Source organism: Trichoderma camerunense (genome assembly GCF_050948025.1).
Source record: "Trichoderma camerunense strain CBS 138272 chromosome Unknown V8C40scaffold_10, whole genome shotgun sequence".
Taxonomy (NCBI): domain Eukaryota; kingdom Fungi; phylum Ascomycota; class Sordariomycetes; order Hypocreales; family Hypocreaceae; genus Trichoderma; species Trichoderma camerunense.
The window spans coordinates 1,019,860-1,035,776 of record NW_028145360.1 but is presented as its reverse complement, the minus strand read 5'-3'; the positions used below and the strand labels follow the sequence as shown (position 1 = coordinate 1,035,776).

Sequence of the window (15,917 nt, the reverse complement as noted above, 5' to 3'; positions counted from 1 at the left end):
CCGTCCGGTGGCGGATCGGCTGTTGAGTTAGCGGTTCGATTTACCGGCGGATGGATCACGGCTTGAAGAGATTTTTTCTTTCTAGCTTCTGATAAGCAAGCAGTGCGTATCCATACAGTACAGTAGCATTTGCGAGTTTGAAGCAATGGCGGAGCTGAGCTTTGTCAATGGCGTTTGTGTTTTTGAAGAAGAGTGGACAGCTGAGCAGTAATCGCGCAATGAACGGGCTCAACATTTTTCAACGTAGCACTCCAAATTTGCTAGCATCGGGCAAATAGACCCAACAGCCACAGGATCAGCGGCAGATGCACTCCTTGCTCTGGCGAGGTTTCGAATAACGCGCCTCGTGAAAAAAAAGAAACCCAAGAACCAGGCTCGAAAGGCACAAAGTCCCCTGGAGGCGTCTGATGAACAGGGGGGAGCCTCGCAAGCCATCAGGCACAATGCTAAAAAGGGCCCTGAAACAGCGCGGCAAGACAGGGGACCAGCAAGCCGGAGCCAATCACGCGGCGCCGGCTCTCAGTGTTTGCAGTTGCCAGAGGCAAGATCGGCCTGTTTTCTCCGCTGACTTTGGACGGCGATTGGCTGGTGGTGGTTGTTTTTTTTGACAGGGCCTGATGGGTATTGATGCTGGTGGCTGATTAGTGGCTTGCGGGTGTAACAAATGCCCGTGAATGGCATTGATCTGTCTTTTGGGATGTTTCTGCAGATGCAGGTACGGACGGAGAGGGTCTAGGTTTGGGGGTTTGGGGGCATATTGCATGCATGATTGGGATCGAAACAGAGGGGATACCATGTGAATGGATAGGAGTAGATGCATCACGGGCGTTGTTTTGCCGGGCTGTTGTTTATTCGGCGTGCAGAATGCACATGCACATGTATGTACACGCAGTTGGTACCTCTCTTGAGTCGTGTTTCCGCTAGTTGGCAGCATTCATGCGCGGACAAAGAGACAGACGAAAAAACGGAGAAACTCGATGGAAAAAGATTTTGCTGTGAGCAAAGCGCCACAATCAAAGCTGCACAGTATCTGACAGCTAGGTAGGTTTGAATTCTCAAGTTGGCCGAGCACTTCCTAGCCATCTAATAGTACTTACTTGTAATAGCTGTACAACCATATCCGATCGATGGTATGACTGCGAGCAGGCAGCAGATGCCTGTAGATGTATACATGCATCCTCTACCTACCTAGTAGTACTCGGTGGCCGGATCCGATCCTTGTCGTCTCACTTATACGCTCCATCCTCATCATTCTGTCCGTCCGGAGGCGAGATCAACTTTGGTTACCTGCAGCCCGATTCAACTCACTCAACCCACCCACCCACACAGTGTCCCCTCCACCGGATAATAGCAGCTGCTCCATCGCCATTCCATCAACCAACAAAGATAGAAGAAAAAGCGAACAAAAAAAAGGGCCGCCACTGTGATGGTGGCCAACAACTTGGCTCATGACCATTGGCCGAAATGCAAGAGGGCGCTTCCCTGCATTTTTTCGCACCATCCTTTCATTCTGCACCCTCCCGAACGGGCATGGGTCGGAGCCTGGCCTGAGCCTTAGCCAGGGGTTTGAAGCCTCGAGCTGGTGATGAGTCGCCAGCTGGGCCAATCAGGCGGGCCTGGCGTGGCCGGCGTGAATGGGGAATGGGCCAGCAGGGATGCGGCAGATGTGAGGACAAGAACAAGCGCAGGCATCATGGGTTCGTTTGCTGCGGGAAATGCCTAACAGACAGTACAGTACAGTAGCCCCAGGGCCCTGCCTTGCCTTGCCTTGCTCCATATCTTGTTTCTGCTGCCTCTTCCTCATCGCGCGCCTCGTCCCGCCTTTCAACCTTCTTTTTGCTCTCCGTCGCCGAGAAGGGCTGTGTTGCGTTGCGTCTCCCAATAGCACCGGCCGCCGTTATTCGCTTCTCTTGCTGCGAGTGCGCATTTACAGCTGTTTGACATCTTTTTCTTTCGTCAGTGCCGTATCGTGTCCGTTTATCGTCTCTCTCCCTCTTCACGTTATACGCCATACTGCCCGACGCAAACGCTGTTTTTGCCGCCCAGTTTTCTCTCCTTTCTTTCAAACATCAAGGCACGTCTTCTCGACACATCACATTCGGCAATCTCAAAAAAAGCCCGGCCTTTGATTCCTTCAACTTGTAAACGTTGATCGTTTCGTTGCTTCTAGCACTCAGTTGCTTGTTATCTTGTCTCACTTACTCTCCTTTCTCTCTCTCACCAAAAGAAAAAAAAATTCAACGAGTTGCCGTCTCTCCCTCCACTTGGCATCTCCAAGGACAAAGCTTCGCTCGCATCTCAAACAAGACAAGCGGCCAACCAGGACAGCACTCCGCCCTATCTGATCGTTTGTGTGACAGCAATCAATCTTTGCATCTCACACAAACAGTACATCGACACACTCGCAACAAGAGTGAAAACAAGGTAGCCGGACAGTTTCCAGTCGCAAACTTTGCCCTTACCGCAACCAACAAACCAACTCGCAACATCATCACCTGGCGTGAACCAAGTTGCGAATCTTCTCTTCATTTTTTCACGTTTTTTCCCATCTCTATCTTGGCCTGTTTGAGTGCAGATCTGCTCGGCCATTCGGCGCTCATCTGTCATTGAATCCCGCAAGTCACCTTCCGACTTGAGCTTGGATTCACCTCCACCAAGAGGCCCCCTGTGCAACGTTTCCCAGCTTGCTTGTGTGTGTCCTCCGTCATCAGCCCAGCCGTCTTCGATAGTGAGCGCTGGTCACACGGCTTCACAGTCAACTTCCAGATCGGGTTGTGGCATCTTGTCCCTCACCTCACTGACCACCTCATTCGCTTGTGGTGGTTGCTCGCACAAGAGTCAGTCTGTCATACAGAGTGACACCAATCGTCCTTCTCTTCTGCCACGTCTCCTGCTTTTAACCTCTCCTTCGTTCCTCCATCGTCAACCGGCCATTTCGTTTCCTCCAACTCAAACGAACTACCGCCACCATGTCTCTATCACGAGCTTTTACTACGCGCAAGCTCAAGCTGGGCTCTGATTCCGGCGATGGCAAGGGCCCTCAGCGCTCGCATACCCTTCGCCACAAGATCTCGGCTCCCGTCCAGCTTGTTCACACTACCAACATGCTCTCATACAACGCGCCCGATCTGCCAAAGGGCGCCAAGGGCGGTCCTGCTATTCCTGCTGTCCCCGCCGTCCCAGCTGTCCCTGCTGTCCCTGCTGTCCCTGCTATTCCTACTGCTCCTCTACGAACCAACTCTGCCAAGTCTCTCGACGATTCCGACAGCTTCGCCACCAACGAATCGACGCCGCCAACCAGCCCAGACATTGCGACAGGCGAGCGTACGCCTTCTCCCAAGCCGAACCACCTTTCAGGCTACTTTAAGAATTCGACCAAGCCTGCTGCCCCAGTCGAGCCCGAGCCTGCGCGTGCGCCGATGATTCCCCAGCGCTCTCCTACGCATACCAAGAAGAACTCGGTCGACGCCGTTGCCAGGTCGCGATCCATATCCCGCATTTCTCGAGATTCAGATCTGTCTGCCGCATCCCGGAGTCTCCAGGCCTTTTCCCGAACTCCGTCCGTATCGACGCACTCTTCAGCGCACTCTTCGTCCATCTCAAATCGATCTTTGAAACAGCCTTCATCACCTGCGGCCCCCACCGCCCCAATAGCCTTCGCAGCCCCGAGGGCTCTTAAGACTCCTACGGCTCCTACGGCTCAAGCAGCCCCGACCCCCCTGCCTGTGCAACCTCCCACCTCGGCGCAGCACCACGCAACCAACTCTAATCCTTTTGGACCGGAATTGGGTCAATTGACGGAACTTGCGGAAGAGTACAGCTCCGCGACCCAGATGGAGCTAGCTGACGAGGACTTGGAGTACATCCGCTCCAAGGGCCTCGTCAGGCTGCGTCCCGACGACTATCTGAGCATGATTCAGGGCCTGTCTTCCCTCTTCTTTACGGAACCTAGCCACCCAGCTCCTGCAGCTGCGGCCCCGCTCTGGATCTAATGTCCAAGCCGGTAATGCGAAGCAGCAAAATCTCCGCTGCCGCGTCATTGTACATACATATCGAAATTGTCCGGACATAGGCTGTACCGCCATGAGCAAACTGCTTGAGCGATGACTTTTTCCTTTTTTTTTTCTTCTTCTTCTTCTCTTCTTCTACTCTATCTGTTGACATGGATTGGATTCGGTGTGGGGTCTAGAATATTAGCATTACTAGGTACTTGGATTGGCTGCTTGATATACCTGAAACAGGAGACGATGTGGCGTTGAATAACGGATGGGAATACTTTTTAAATTGGCGTCTTTTGATTTTCTACCATTTTTTTTTCTTATTTTATGATGTGAATATCTTACCAGTCACAAATCTGCACATATTATCCGCTGACGACATTTCCTTACCATTTTCTTCCCTCCGTGGCTGATTCATGTCTGTGATTATTGTGTAATACAGGTGACAGATATTAGCGGCTTATGATACGGCATTTGGAAGGCAGACAGGAAGCTAGTCAGACGGCCCGATCGTCTGTCTGTCTCTTCTAGACATACATGGCAGCTAGCTAGCTAAGATGAGAATGCCACGCGAAAAAACAGAATGTCAGCGGGAGGATTGACGTGATCCCTGCTGATGTTTCAACTCCCACCCCACGCGCCGCGCAGCCAATCGCGTGATGGGGCTGCGGCTGATTGTTTCAAAGGATGCGGATGGGTGCCCGTTTGGTGGATGAAAGGTGAAATTAGCCTGCACTTTTTTTTGCCGGTATGGGATAATTCTGGTAGATGGTGGAATAGGGGAGGTTCGGAAGCCGGAGTGCCGATGGGTTGGGATTGGTGTATGGCAAGACTGGGGGATGTTGAAGTGAAGCTGTCCGTTTTGGTAGTTGAAATTCACGTGCAGGATACGAATAGATTGATGATAGTCATCGGTCTAAGCTATAAAAGAAGTACAAAAGAAAATGCAATGCAACGTCTCGCCCAAAATATATGGTTCAATAGATGGAAGCATTTGCGGCTCGGACGTTTGACCATTGCCAAACATATAATAAACATGCAATGTGAAGTATATTGAGCCTGAGTTGCTTGGATTGCTTCTTTGATGCCCCGGCTGTTGAACATGACAGCCACCTGGATATTACCGAATATTAACTATCCACAAGCTGTACCATACACAGATTTGCCCCGCTGCATGCAAAAAGGTAAGCTGGCAGCAGCCTTGCAGCTTATGTGTATACTCTGCCGGCACTCTGACCTGGCTGCCAGGTTGCTAGCTTCACAGCATTTTTAACTCCCACTGAGACCTTGAGAAACTGACGCCTCCTTCTAATACACCAGATGGGTATAGCGGCTATGCAAGATTTAGCGGCCTGGCTAAGCCCTGTGTTGGATCTGTAACATACCTACCCAAAGCGAGTTCTGCGCCACAATGTGCTGCTGGCCGAGCTAAAGCTGTGCAGAACTCACGCCAGCCTTTCGAGCCTTTTCACGTATTTCCATGGCTTCAGTTACAAAATGAATGTCAATTTAATGGTTTTTCTCTCTACTAGGTAGGTATTGCTTACCACTGTAGTAACTTATAGGGAGCATATAAGCAGCTCACATGAATCAAAAGAAGCTACCTTTTCTTTTCACCACCTATTAATAAGTCCCAGATAGGTAAGCCTAACGGTACCTATTTATATGGAAGGTGCCATCTAATAAGCAACACAGACTCACCCCACCATCTGTATCTATCTCAACTTCTCTTTCATCCGCCCCTCCAACATTTTAACCATTCCAAACTTCACCAATATCAATCATGTCCTCCCAAGCCGCCCTCATTGCCGCCCTCAAGGGCCAAACCCTCCGCATCCCCAACCTCACAGCTCTTTTCCAAGCCTGGCCCCCTCAGACCCTCAACGAGCACTACCAAGACTCCGTCACCCTCACTACCAACACCATCCTCAGGATCGCCACCATAGCCCCCAATCTGCAGATTGAGCGCCGTCTGCGCGATGATATTGCCCTGGCGGCATGCCTATGGTATCCCCTCGCTCCCAAGCTGCGTCTCGAGGCCCTGGTGTTGTATGTGGTGTGGGTAGTATGCTGGGACGACACCATCGACACAGTCGAAGGCGACCTGGGGACAGACTTCGCCCGCGCCGAGCAATGGCGCGAGAGAACGCTAGCAATCGCCAAGGCTGCGTTGAATCTACCCGGAACATCTCTAGACGGCGAAGTCGACGCCATCAACGCCGTGCTGGTCGACTTTGGGCGGCGGTATGCAGAGGAGGCACCGCTCCATGAGCGGGAGCGTATGTACGATGAGCTCACCATCTACATTGATGCCTGCTCGACCGAACAGAAGATGCGCCTCAGCGAGACTGTTCCTAGCTTTGACGAGTACATGGCGTTCCGAGAGGGTACTATCGGCGGCGGCTTGTTCTGCGCCCTGGTTCCTTACGCCATGGGCCGGGACGTGCCGCGGGAGATGCTCAGCTCGCCACATATGCCCGTCCTCCGGAGGCAGATCAACGTACTGATGAGCTTTATCAACGACCCGCTATCGCTTAAAAAGGAACTTAACGCGGACTGCGTCCTCAACGTCGTATGTTCGCTCCTGACTCCGGAAACGACACTGGACGATGTTATGGCCCAGGTGCTCCAGAAGCTAGAGGACGCAGTGCGGCAGTTTGATGAGGCGGCCGGAGAGTTCATCAGTCAGTTCGTACACGATGACAGTCTTCACAGCCTAGCACGAGAGCTCGTTGACGGGTATAGACGTATAGCCACCGGCTTGCTGGAATTCTCGTACGTATCTTTCAATTTCCAGAACCGTGAGACCTTTAATATTACCCTAGCAGTACTAGATACCTCGTAGTACACGGTATAAGCTAACCTCTCTGGAAACCAGGCTGAAATCCCCTCGCTATAATCTCGCGAAGCTTCTGCGCCAAGATGGATCACTAGAAATAGTCCTCTGATATCCTTTTTTTTTGTTTCCCCTTCGCCTCCTTTATATTACTGCGAATAGCTTTCCAACGCTCCCGTGAGTCCCCAACTCCAGTACTCCCCTCCTTTTCTGCCGGGGGCTTGTTTAACGATGCTCTTCTCATTCCTGACCTTTGCCCCTCCATATTTTTCCCTTTGTAAATGTGTTGTATGCGGACCCACGCCAATGCCACGAAAAAAAAAAAGACAAAACAGAAGAAAAAGCAATCAATGTGTATAAAAGAAGAAAAAAGTGACTCCTCCATATTGTATTTGTGAATATGTTTCCCATTTGCAATCCTTCCTGTATTAAGAAATCACCACGATCGACCTCCCAGTGGCTCAACCGACGTCACAAGATCCGTAATGGTGACGATTCTATATCCCTGCCGCTTCAATTCCGGCAGCACAATCCGCAACATCGGAGCCGTCCAGCCTCTTCTGTCGTGGCAGATAATGATGCCTCCGGGATGTGCCATACTCAAGATATGCCTGGCATTGGTCGAAGGGTAAGGAATCTGAGGGTCGTGAGGGTATATGCTCCCCAGAACGATACGAAAGCCGCGATTACCCAGCAGGTCCCTCATGCGATGGTTGAACCAGCCAGACCCAGGCCGGAAGTAATTGTTGGGCAAGATCTTGCCCTCGGCCTCGTACGCTGTCGTCAGCAGCGCCTTGACCTCCTTGACCTGCCTCTCGAGCTCGTCGTTGCTCAAGCTGCTGGACGGCTCGTCGCGCATAGCATGATTACCCAGCTCGTGGCCCTGCGCAACCAACTTCCTCAATATCGCCTCCCGACCATCAACCTGCTGCCCGATGACAAAAAACGTGGCGTGGGCGTCGTTTTCGCGCAGCACCTGCATAATCTCGTCCGTGTGCGCCGAGGGAGCATCATCAAGCGACAGCGCAATGATTTTCTCTGTGGTGGGTTCTTCGAAGAGCACGTCGGGGAACTTGTTGCGCAGATAGCCGATGAGGAAGCGCGGCGGCTTGTAGACGCAGTAGACGGAGTAGAGCGGCAGGGCGAGCAGGACGAGCAAGGCAAGCAGTAGCATCTGCGTCGTCAGGCGGTTGCGGCGGACGCGGCGCCGGAGGGTGGTCGGCAGGCGGAAGAGGTTGAGGCGCGGCATTGGCCGGGAATCGGAAGGATCTTCGGGAGGAGGATGGAGGAGGAGTTGGTCGAGATTCGATTCTTGTGCCCTCGTTAGGAGAGGCGGCGTGAGGAGACGGGAATGCCGCCTGCTGCTGGCATGCTCTCTCTCTCTTTCTTTCCGTTTGAACTATGCCCTTTTTTCCTTTATCTCTCTTCGACTTTGGTGTAAGTTCTCGTAGTCGTCGTTGCGTCAATTGCGATTAATACAATTCAATTGGAAGAAGAAAAAAGGGATGCGCGGGATGTCTTTTTTCTTCTCGGTCGAAAAGAGACCGCCTTAGTGGCGGGAAAGGGAAAGGGTTTTTGGGGTAATTGAGGCTTTCGCGGTCCTGTTTAGCCAGGGGCTAGGAGAGCGTGCAAGTTAAGTTATCGGATAGCGGTGCCAGGGGGGTGTTGATTGGGGGGGACCCTGTAATTGATTTTCGATGCCCAGTTCGCTTGGACATTACAGTAGATCTCCATGCTACGGTACCCGTGCATTGATCACTTCAACATTTTACAACCAACCCCCTTACAGAGAAAAAGATGCATGGTTTTACAATGTTTTATTAGAATGCAATTGCACAACTTGACAAGCTTCAATTCATTCTGTTTATTCATTCTTATGAGTATCCAATTGCAAATACCGTCAAAAAACCTCATCACTGACTTGATCGGCTTTGGTGCCCAGCCAGGGGGTTCACTCACCTTCTCCCTTCTTACTCTCCTCATTTTCACTTTTAACCATCATACAATCTAGCTATCAATGAATTAAGCAAGCCCTTCCTTCAACAACGCCTCCAGTCCCTGCTGCAGATCCGCCTTCAAGTCCTCCAAACTCTCCACCCCAACACTCACCCTCAACAGCCTCTGGTCCACCGTCCTATCCGTCATCGCCCGCCACTCAACCAGACTCTCCACGCCTCCCAAGCTCGTCGCGTGCTGGAACAAGCCCAGCTTCCCCGGAAGCCGCTTCGCCAGCTCCTTGTTCTTCAGCGTGACGGCGAAGACGGGCCCGTAGCCGTTGGGCATCTGCTGCCTCAGCCAGCTCCCCTCCTGTGCGGCCTCGGGCTGCAGGCTGGCGTGCTGGATCCTCTCAATCGTCTTACCGGCGGCCGTCTTGTCGTCCTTGGCCTGTTCCGCCAGCCACGACACCAGCGCCGTGGCCGTGGCGCTCTGGCGGTTGACGCGCAGCTCCAGGGTTCGTAGCGATCGCATGCCCAGCCAGCCCTCCAGGCTGCCAATCACGGAGCCCAGGAGCAGTCTGTCGGCGAGCAGGTCGCTCACCCACGTCTCGTGCTTGGGGTTGACTGCCAGGACGCCGCACAGCATGTCCGAGTGTCCTCCAATGTACTTTGTGCCGCTGTGCATCACAATGTCCGCGCCCCAGGCGAACGGATCCAAAAGGGGAGGCGGCGCAAACGTCGCATCGACAGTCAGATACGCGCCTACGCTGTGCGCCCTGTCGGCATAGTACTTGAGGTCGCGCGCCTCGCCCGTTGGGTTCAGGGGCGTCTCGACGTGGATGATGTCTCCGGGCCCCAGCTCCGAGAGGTCGCAGTCCAGCGGCAGCGACTTGAGCCCGTTGAGGCGCTCAAAGATCTTGAGAATGCCGTGGCAGCCGTGGTAGCCATCTCCAATGGCAACGCGCTTGGGGTTGATGTGCGTGATCATGGCGTGGAAGGAAGCCAGCCCTGATCCGTAGGTGATGGCCTGCTGGCCCAGAATGGACGTCAAGATGGCCTCAAAGCGAGCCATGTTGGGGCTGGTGTGGCGCGAGTAGATGTGAAAGTCGAGAGGCTTAGTTGTCTGTATGGTTTTTATGTCAGTATCAGAAGCTTCCTGTTACTTGCTGAATCTTTCATCTTCATCGCTCACTTACATCAACCTCAGCAATGGGCTTGAGCCTCTCGGGATCGTTGGGATACCGAAAGGTGGTGCTGGTGTGCAGGCCGGGCGCAATGGCCGGGTGGCCATCGATGCGAGCATCAGCGTGCACCGCCTTGGAGGCGAGCGACAGCGCCGCAATGTCGGGCACGTATTCGTCTGAGGCGTTGCCCATTGTGACTGTGACTGCGGTTTGTGGTTTGTGTTTGTGTGTCCTTGTGCTTGTGCTTGTGTATGGGTGAGTTTGTTAGTACAATTAAGTCGTCATATGTGAGTGTATTCAGTGCCACTGTTTGTATGTCCATTACATACCTGATGTCTCAACTCAAGCCAATTCAAAATTATAATCAAATTCAAATCAGACCGATGAGATCAGATTAAACCAAAGCATCAGTGCCCATCTTCAACAAACCTTCTGCTCGATAAAAGCAGCTCCGTCCATTAGCCTTTATATCCCGATCCGCAACTCTCTTGCCCCGCTTCAACGCCGTTGTCGCTGTATTACTCAAGCGTTCAATTACCCACTATGGAGTCTATCCCGCTGGTTCCAGCTTGATCACGTCAATCTATCTTATCGCTTTTTAGCAGAAACCCAAATTTCTGCAGCAGAAAAGCTGCATGTTAGTAGAAAGAAAATGTCAACACAGGGCGTTTGCGTGTCACATTAATATCCATACTCCACCACACTAGGGCGTAATTACCCGACAAGCACGCCCTCTTGTCAAATGCTCTGCTCTTGTATTCACATACAAGTATGAGTATGCCGCAGTTTTCCGCTCAGAGGCAATTGCTCCGAGGAGTTACAGCTTCCGCAGTCGGTGGTTGTAGCCATCAAGTGGTGCTCAAAGGGCCAAACAAATCGGGTAGCAATAAGGAGAAATGATTGAAGCATCATGAGAAACGGAGAGACAAGATTAGAAATTCAACCACGGTGGGGGGTTGCACCGTCACGCCTTCAACATCACAAAGTTCTGATGATTCGTTGGTGATTAGTAGTTGGTAGGACCACAGACTTTATGCCTTGTTCAATGCATCACGACCCTAGGGCTTATTCAGAACAAACAAACTCTATCAGATGAGAAAGTCGACATGATGACGGTGGCACGAACATATCAAACGTAATATGTGATGTATTAGCGATCAAGCATGTGATCGCCGACATAAGTGATTATCATTAAGTCGTCTTGCTTTTCCTTGCTTGAATATTCCCTCGTCTTCATAAACCCTCCGAGTCTGCCAGCCCATGAATCGGGGGGCGTACCGGCAAGCATCGTTGGATGCGAAATACAAACTCCCCACTATACAGTTGTCCTTGCAAGGTATGTGACGGCGGCAAATGTGCGTCCGCCGTCTACATCGTCCCAAACGCCGTCGTTGCAGAAATAAAACATATCCATAGTCCAGAAAAAAAAACATGGGCGCCTGATACACTTTTGAAAAGGTATGTACGATAAATTATTTCAAGTTGCAGAGTCGTTGTCGTCGTTGCTTCCAGTGGTAGGCATCTCTCAGTTTGATGAAGTCACCGTCGGCTGGTCCATTGCTGCCAACTCGGCCCCTTGGCCACTTTGAGCCCTCTTCCGACCGGGCATGAGGAATCTCGAGACTCCTGTCTGAGCCGTGGAGTCCTTCTCTTGGGTCTCTGTCAGTTTGGAGAAGAAGCCTCGTTTGCGGGGCGGCTGCTTCTGGTCCTCGAGTCCGACGTCTTCAAAGTTCTCCTCGGCGGTGGGCAGTTGCTCGATGTTACGGTTGATTGCCGACCTAGGCATTCGAGAGAATCGAGCTGAGTCGAGACTCATGCGAGCGGGAACGTCGTACGCAGAAATGGGGGATCGTGCCGAGATATCCTGGGGTCCTTGTTAGTCTCCGGTCCAGGCGAGTAGCATCGGAGGCGGGGTTGACGCCGTGCCCGAGAGAATGAAAGCAAGCCAGAACAACGGAAATGGACAACGTACAAATGAGCGTCGGTACGAATCAAACGACTCTCGAGAAATGGAAAATTGCTCAATCTCGCCAGAACTATCTGACGATTCTCGCGACGAGAGGTATCTGCGCGGCCAGTGGCCCTTCTCCTCCGACGGTGAGGGCTGTTCGCATCGACAATCAGCGACTTGTGCACAAGGCAAACCGACGGGGCTATGCAAACTTACAGGGAGATATACGCCACTGTCATTGACGACTGCATTTCAAGAAAAGGCAGTTAGCTAGCCGGTCGTGTGACGCTCTGCCTCTGGCATGGTCTACAGGGCACAGGGCAGGGATACAAGGGAAGGCGGTCACCCCACGACATACCACTCATCTTATACTCGCCGGTATCCTGACTTCTGGCGCTGCGAATACTGAGAGCCGACGATGCCTTGGATCCAACGGTGTCAACTCGCTCAAAGCCGGGAGAAATGCGCTCTTGGTCGGTGTAAACATTGTCCTCGACTGTAACCAGAGTGCCGGGGCGGCGAGTAAATGGATTTCGAATCGGCATGGCGAACGATGAGAGTTGGCGGGATTCAAGTAAGTAGTATTAAGGCGATACGATATGATACAGCCCGGTGGTACACGACACGATACGACACGATACGCCGGTGTTGTGAGAGATGCGGGCAAGAATACGCAGACGGCGGAATAAATATCGTCTTGGCGAGGTAAAGAGAGAGGCAATCAATTGATGGGGGGAAACGGAGACTTTTAATAGGTATCCAATGCGAAAAGCGGAAGGCTTCGTCTAGACTGTGGAGGAAAGTAAAAAGCCAAGGTACGAGTACATTGCCGAAAAAAAGCAGGGAAGGGGCACAAGGGGTTTCAAGCTTTAAAAGCCATTTGGATGACCTGAATGATGGTCAGATGTCAGGCTAGAACGGATCAGCGGCCGGATATGGGGGAATCAGGGCCTGCAAATGGGGCCGATGGCAGTTTTTGCGTAGCATCACTTTTTTGCTAGTGCTTGCAGTTTCGAGTCGATGGAGCGGGAACGGCGTCTAATAATCCCCGATGGGTGACTTCAGTTTTGGGGCGGATTTTCTGATCGAACGAGGCGAAGACGGCGATCTGATTTTAATGGGCGGTGTTGTACTGTTACGGACGAAATACTTCAGGTACTTAAGGTATCTAGCAGGGCAATGATCTGTCCAGTGTACTGTACACGGACTCCCAAAGAGAGAGAGCGTGGAGAGATGGATGATTCCATTACAAGGTCAGCCCAGCAAACATCAGATCTACGCATCCTCTCGGCGGCGCCTTGCCGACCATTTTGCCCACGGAGCGCATCAGTGAGATTCGCTGGATTCCACACTGTCTACACTCCGCGTACTCGTACTGCGTATCGGCTGGATCAACCTCTCTTTTGCACTTATACGGCTTGGCTTCTTTGGCTTGGCTCTTTGGCTGTGCGCTGCTCCGCCTCGCAGCTTGGCCTCAGCTCTCTTTGTCTGCCCAAGGCTTTCTTTCATTCATTCTTCCATTCATTCACCCGCTCCCTTGGCACTTTGATCCCAGCCAGTGCCCGCTCGTTGAGCCCTCTGACATTGCACAGTACCAGGTAGCATTTTCATGCAGCGTCACTCTCATCGTATCGGACCGGCTTTGCAGAGCGAGCGCCTAAAATGCCGTGGGCATTTCTGCACTTATGAAGCCAAGGACGGTGGAGCCACCAGCCAAGGCGAAGGAAAAAGACGCGCCCGGCCTTGCTGAAAATACCCGGAAACGACTCTCCCGAATCCGAGTAGCGGCAAAGACATTTTATCCGCAAGGCCATGACGATCCATGACAGTGCGGGATGTCGTACTAGTTTCCGATTGTGCGTATTTGTTTCTGTATTAGTTAATGCTAAAAGGTAGCCGGCACATGAGCCGCGGCATTCGGACAATCCTACCCTTCGAACCAACACCAACAAGACCAAGTTGGGCAGGTTTTCTTCCTCATTATTACCTCACCTTGCAGTAACTAAAAGCAATCTGCCACTTGAACTAGCACTTCTTTTCCCAGTTCATCATCAAGAAATCGCCACCCTCCCACAAAGAGCTTATCGACTTGTTCCCAGAAGCGTAGACTATCACTTTTGTCACATCTGCGAATGTGATTGTGATGGGCTCTTCCCCGCTCTGCCATGCTTGTTACTGAAAATCCGGGGCCGAGCTGTGTGCAAGGGTTTGTTGGAGACCTCGTTTCGATGGCTGAGCCGGGATTTCCGTCTTCTTGGGGAATGCTTTGAGTGAAACCCCTCTGAAGCTGGAAATGCAGGACACACACTCGTGGCTGTAAACAGCACTATAGCGGAGCGATTGTAGATCTCCGGTGGCAAACAGCTTCCCTTTGAACCTTTTTCATTGAACCTTTTTTTCATTGCCCATACCAAAAAAGCATGGACACTATCCAGAATAGGCTGATCAATAGGAACGGCCGCCTCACGCTGCCGCTTTGGTCTGCCATCATACGTTGCTTGCATGGCCTGGGTAAAACGCCACCAGATGTCGGTGCCTGATAGTGAACAATGGTAACACAACACTTACGGGACACCGCATTGATCAATGCAGCACAGAAAAGCTGCCTGGGAGGATTTGTTGACCAGCCACAAATGCTGCCCAATCTACGAGACTTGGGAATAGCTGGAGTGTGGATGGACAATATGTTATCAGCAGCGCTGCCCATACCAAATCTCCCTTCCGTTGCTTCATCTTGCGTTGTAGGCGTAAAAACACAAACTATGGCTTTCGACCTACAAACTTATCGTTGCCAGCGTAGCATCGGGTTCCGCGTTGAATCGCATGGCCAAAACTGCACCTTTGATGATGAAGGAAACATGGTAGCACGCAATCCTTGGCGCACTGGTGACGCTCAAGCATGTAGCGATCACTTTCGATGGGGGTCACGGCGAAAAGGGCCCTTCATTTCGTTCTTTACCAGCTGGAGAGCAGCTCTACGGAGGCGGCAGTGGATGCTAAATAACGGGGCCAGCGAAGTTTTTATTGTTGCCGTTTGGTTAGATGGATTGCTTTTGGTCTACGATGCTTGGCGGATTGCTCGAGATTTAAACCTTGGTAATCTTCAATGGTTCGGAAATGAAGTGTTAGTCCACGGGGGAATATCTGCCGACAGCTACAGGATTTTGGCCATCTTTCACGGCAATGGGAACATTAAGCAGGCAACACTCCGCCTCAATGGGTTGAATGCCACGGTCGAGGTACCAGGAGAATTTATTGATGGAGTCAGCATCAAGAGGAATATTAGTAGGAAGCTTGATGCAACTGAACTGCTTCGAGACGAGCTATACACCCGCACCGGAACGAGGGACGATGCCAAATTCATTCCGTTGGTGCTGTCTATGGCAGATTTCAGGTACTTTAGGAAAGTTGATGATGCTGGTGCAATGATTCTTTTCCAAGTTGTCTTATGTGGGTAGAGGCTGGCATTTTCCTAGCTAACTGTTGCCTAAGTAGTGGCTATAGCGTTGGCCATGAAGATACTATTAATTCCCTACGTAGTAATTGTCTGAGATCGATACCACGTAAATTAAACAAAGAAGCCTGCAAAATACTGGCTGCTCCTGCAAGAGAACTTCTACAGTCAATGGTATAACTAGCAAATAAGTGTCTGATGCCGCTAGACGTCAACTTGGTTAAGCTACCTGGCGCCACGCAGCGTGAATCCAAGCCATCCGCCCAATTAGGACATGCAGTCAACTACATGAACCATAGATCTGTTCATTCAGTTCCATATACTGTCTATTACCTCCCGGTCCATATAATTCAACACGATACATATAATTGCCGGTATTATTGCTTACTTGTGTACTTTTGTCTGCACAAACGGACACACTTTGATATCCGAGACATTGTCGCTGGGTCCTTACCAGTCCCAAACAAGAAAAAGATCTCATCATCGCCTGAGGCTTGCAGATGTCAACCCGAACGTTTGGCCAATACAACTCGAGGTTATGCAGCCACATCACCAAA

The 15,917-nt window shown here is 51.6% G+C and overlaps 8 protein-coding genes across 8 annotated transcripts; 4 read left to right on the top strand and 4 right to left on the bottom strand.

Annotated features, from left to right (window-relative positions):
• Positions 1-147: 147 nt before the first annotated feature.
• V8C40DRAFT_29144 (uncharacterized protein) lies at positions 148-482 on the bottom strand. The gene has a single exon (XM_083222799.1). The coding sequence runs from the start codon at positions 433-435 to the stop codon at positions 229-231; it is 207 nt and encodes a 68-aa protein (XP_083072707.1). The 5' UTR covers positions 436-482; the 3' UTR covers positions 148-228.
• Positions 483-2,788: 2,306 nt separating this feature from the next.
• Positions 2,789-4,303, top strand: V8C40DRAFT_29136 (uncharacterized protein). The gene has a single exon (XM_083222798.1). The coding sequence runs from the start codon at positions 2,970-2,972 to the stop codon at positions 3,990-3,992; it is 1,023 nt and encodes a 340-aa protein (XP_083072706.1). The 5' UTR covers positions 2,789-2,969; the 3' UTR covers positions 3,993-4,303.
• Positions 4,304-5,495: 1,192 nt separating this feature from the next.
• V8C40DRAFT_247075 (isoprenoid synthase domain-containing protein) lies at positions 5,496-7,120 on the top strand. Its single transcript, XM_083216249.1, has 3 exons — positions 5,496-5,639; positions 5,694-6,773; positions 6,877-7,120. The coding sequence occupies exons 2-3, from the start codon at positions 5,782-5,784 to the stop codon at positions 6,944-6,946; spliced, it is 1,062 nt and encodes a 353-aa protein (XP_083072705.1). The 5' UTR covers positions 5,496-5,639; positions 5,694-5,781; the 3' UTR covers positions 6,947-7,120.
• Positions 6,741-8,420, bottom strand: V8C40DRAFT_247074 (chitin deacetylase family protein). Its single transcript, XM_083216248.1, has one exon. It carries the CDS (start codon positions 8,081-8,083, stop codon positions 7,271-7,273), a length of 813 nt encoding a protein of 270 aa, XP_083072704.1. The 5' UTR covers positions 8,084-8,420; the 3' UTR covers positions 6,741-7,270.
• A 194-nt stretch (positions 8,421-8,614) lies between these two features.
• Positions 8,615-9,039, top strand: V8C40DRAFT_247073 (uncharacterized protein). Its single transcript, XM_083216247.1, has one exon. It carries the CDS (start codon positions 8,636-8,638, stop codon positions 8,843-8,845), a length of 210 nt encoding a protein of 69 aa, XP_083072703.1. The 5' UTR covers positions 8,615-8,635; the 3' UTR covers positions 8,846-9,039.
• On the bottom strand, positions 8,851-10,829 carry V8C40DRAFT_29013 (Cys/Met metabolism PLP-dependent enzyme-domain-containing protein). Its single transcript, XM_083222797.1, has 3 exons — positions 10,285-10,829; positions 9,968-10,199; positions 8,851-9,894 (listed from the first exon to the last, which is right to left on the bottom strand). The coding sequence occupies exons 2-3, from the start codon at positions 10,145-10,147 to the stop codon at positions 8,857-8,859; spliced, it is 1,218 nt and encodes a 405-aa protein (XP_083072702.1). The 5' UTR covers positions 10,148-10,199; positions 10,285-10,829; the 3' UTR covers positions 8,851-8,856.
• Positions 10,830-11,453: 624 nt separating this feature from the next.
• Positions 11,454-12,768, bottom strand: V8C40DRAFT_29003 (uncharacterized protein). Its single transcript, XM_083222796.1, has 4 exons — positions 12,265-12,768; positions 12,123-12,151; positions 11,928-12,059; positions 11,454-11,819 (listed from the first exon to the last, which is right to left on the bottom strand). Exons 1-4 carry the CDS (start codon positions 12,449-12,451, stop codon positions 11,481-11,483), a joined length of 687 nt encoding a protein of 228 aa, XP_083072701.1. The 5' UTR covers positions 12,452-12,768; the 3' UTR covers positions 11,454-11,480.
• Positions 12,769-14,264: 1,496 nt separating this feature from the next.
• On the top strand, positions 14,265-15,461 carry V8C40DRAFT_28990 (uncharacterized protein). The gene has a single exon (XM_083222795.1). It carries the CDS (start codon positions 14,456-14,458, stop codon positions 15,362-15,364), a length of 909 nt encoding a protein of 302 aa, XP_083072700.1. The 5' UTR covers positions 14,265-14,455; the 3' UTR covers positions 15,365-15,461.
• Positions 15,462-15,917: the final 456 nt, after the last annotated feature.

Bases quoted from the DNA above. Each gene is read 5' to 3' on its own strand.
- V8C40DRAFT_29144 (XM_083222799.1), bottom strand. From the start codon at position 435: ATGGCTTGCGAGGCTCCCCCCTGTTCATCAGACGCCTCCAGGGGACTT.
- V8C40DRAFT_29136 (XM_083222798.1), top strand. From the start codon at position 2,970: ATGTCTCTATCACGAGCTTTTACTACGCGCAAGCTCAAGCTGGGCTCT.
- V8C40DRAFT_247075 (XM_083216249.1), top strand. From the start codon at position 5,782: ATGTCCTCCCAAGCCGCCCTCATTGCCGCCCTCAAGGGCCAAACCCTC. The intron at 6,774-6,876 runs GTACGTATCTTT...TCTGGAAACCAG, and splicing joins ACCGGCTTGCTGGAATTCTC to GCTGAAATCCCCTCGCTATA.
- V8C40DRAFT_247074 (XM_083216248.1), bottom strand. From the start codon at position 8,083: ATGCCGCGCCTCAACCTCTTCCGCCTGCCGACCACCCTCCGGCGCCGC.
- V8C40DRAFT_247073 (XM_083216247.1), top strand. From the start codon at position 8,636: ATGGTTTTACAATGTTTTATTAGAATGCAATTGCACAACTTGACAAGC.
- V8C40DRAFT_29013 (XM_083222797.1), bottom strand. From the start codon at position 10,147: ATGGGCAACGCCTCAGACGAATACGTGCCCGACATTGCGGCGCTGTCG. The intron at 9,895-9,967 runs GTAAGTGAGCGA...AAAACCATACAG, and splicing joins AGCCCATTGCTGAGGTTGAT to ACAACTAAGCCTCTCGACTT.
- V8C40DRAFT_29003 (XM_083222796.1), bottom strand. From the start codon at position 12,451: ATGCCGATTCGAAATCCATTTACTCGCCGCCCCGGCACTCTGGTTACA. The intron at 12,060-12,122 runs GTAAGTTTGCAT...CGATGCGAACAG, and splicing joins ACAGTGGCGTATATCTCCCT to CCCTCACCGTCGGAGGAGAA. The intron at 11,820-11,927 runs GTACGTTGTCCA...CAAGGACCCCAG, and splicing joins ATTCGTACCGACGCTCATTT to GATATCTCGGCACGATCCCC.
- V8C40DRAFT_28990 (XM_083222795.1), top strand. From the start codon at position 14,456: ATGGTAACACAACACTTACGGGACACCGCATTGATCAATGCAGCACAG.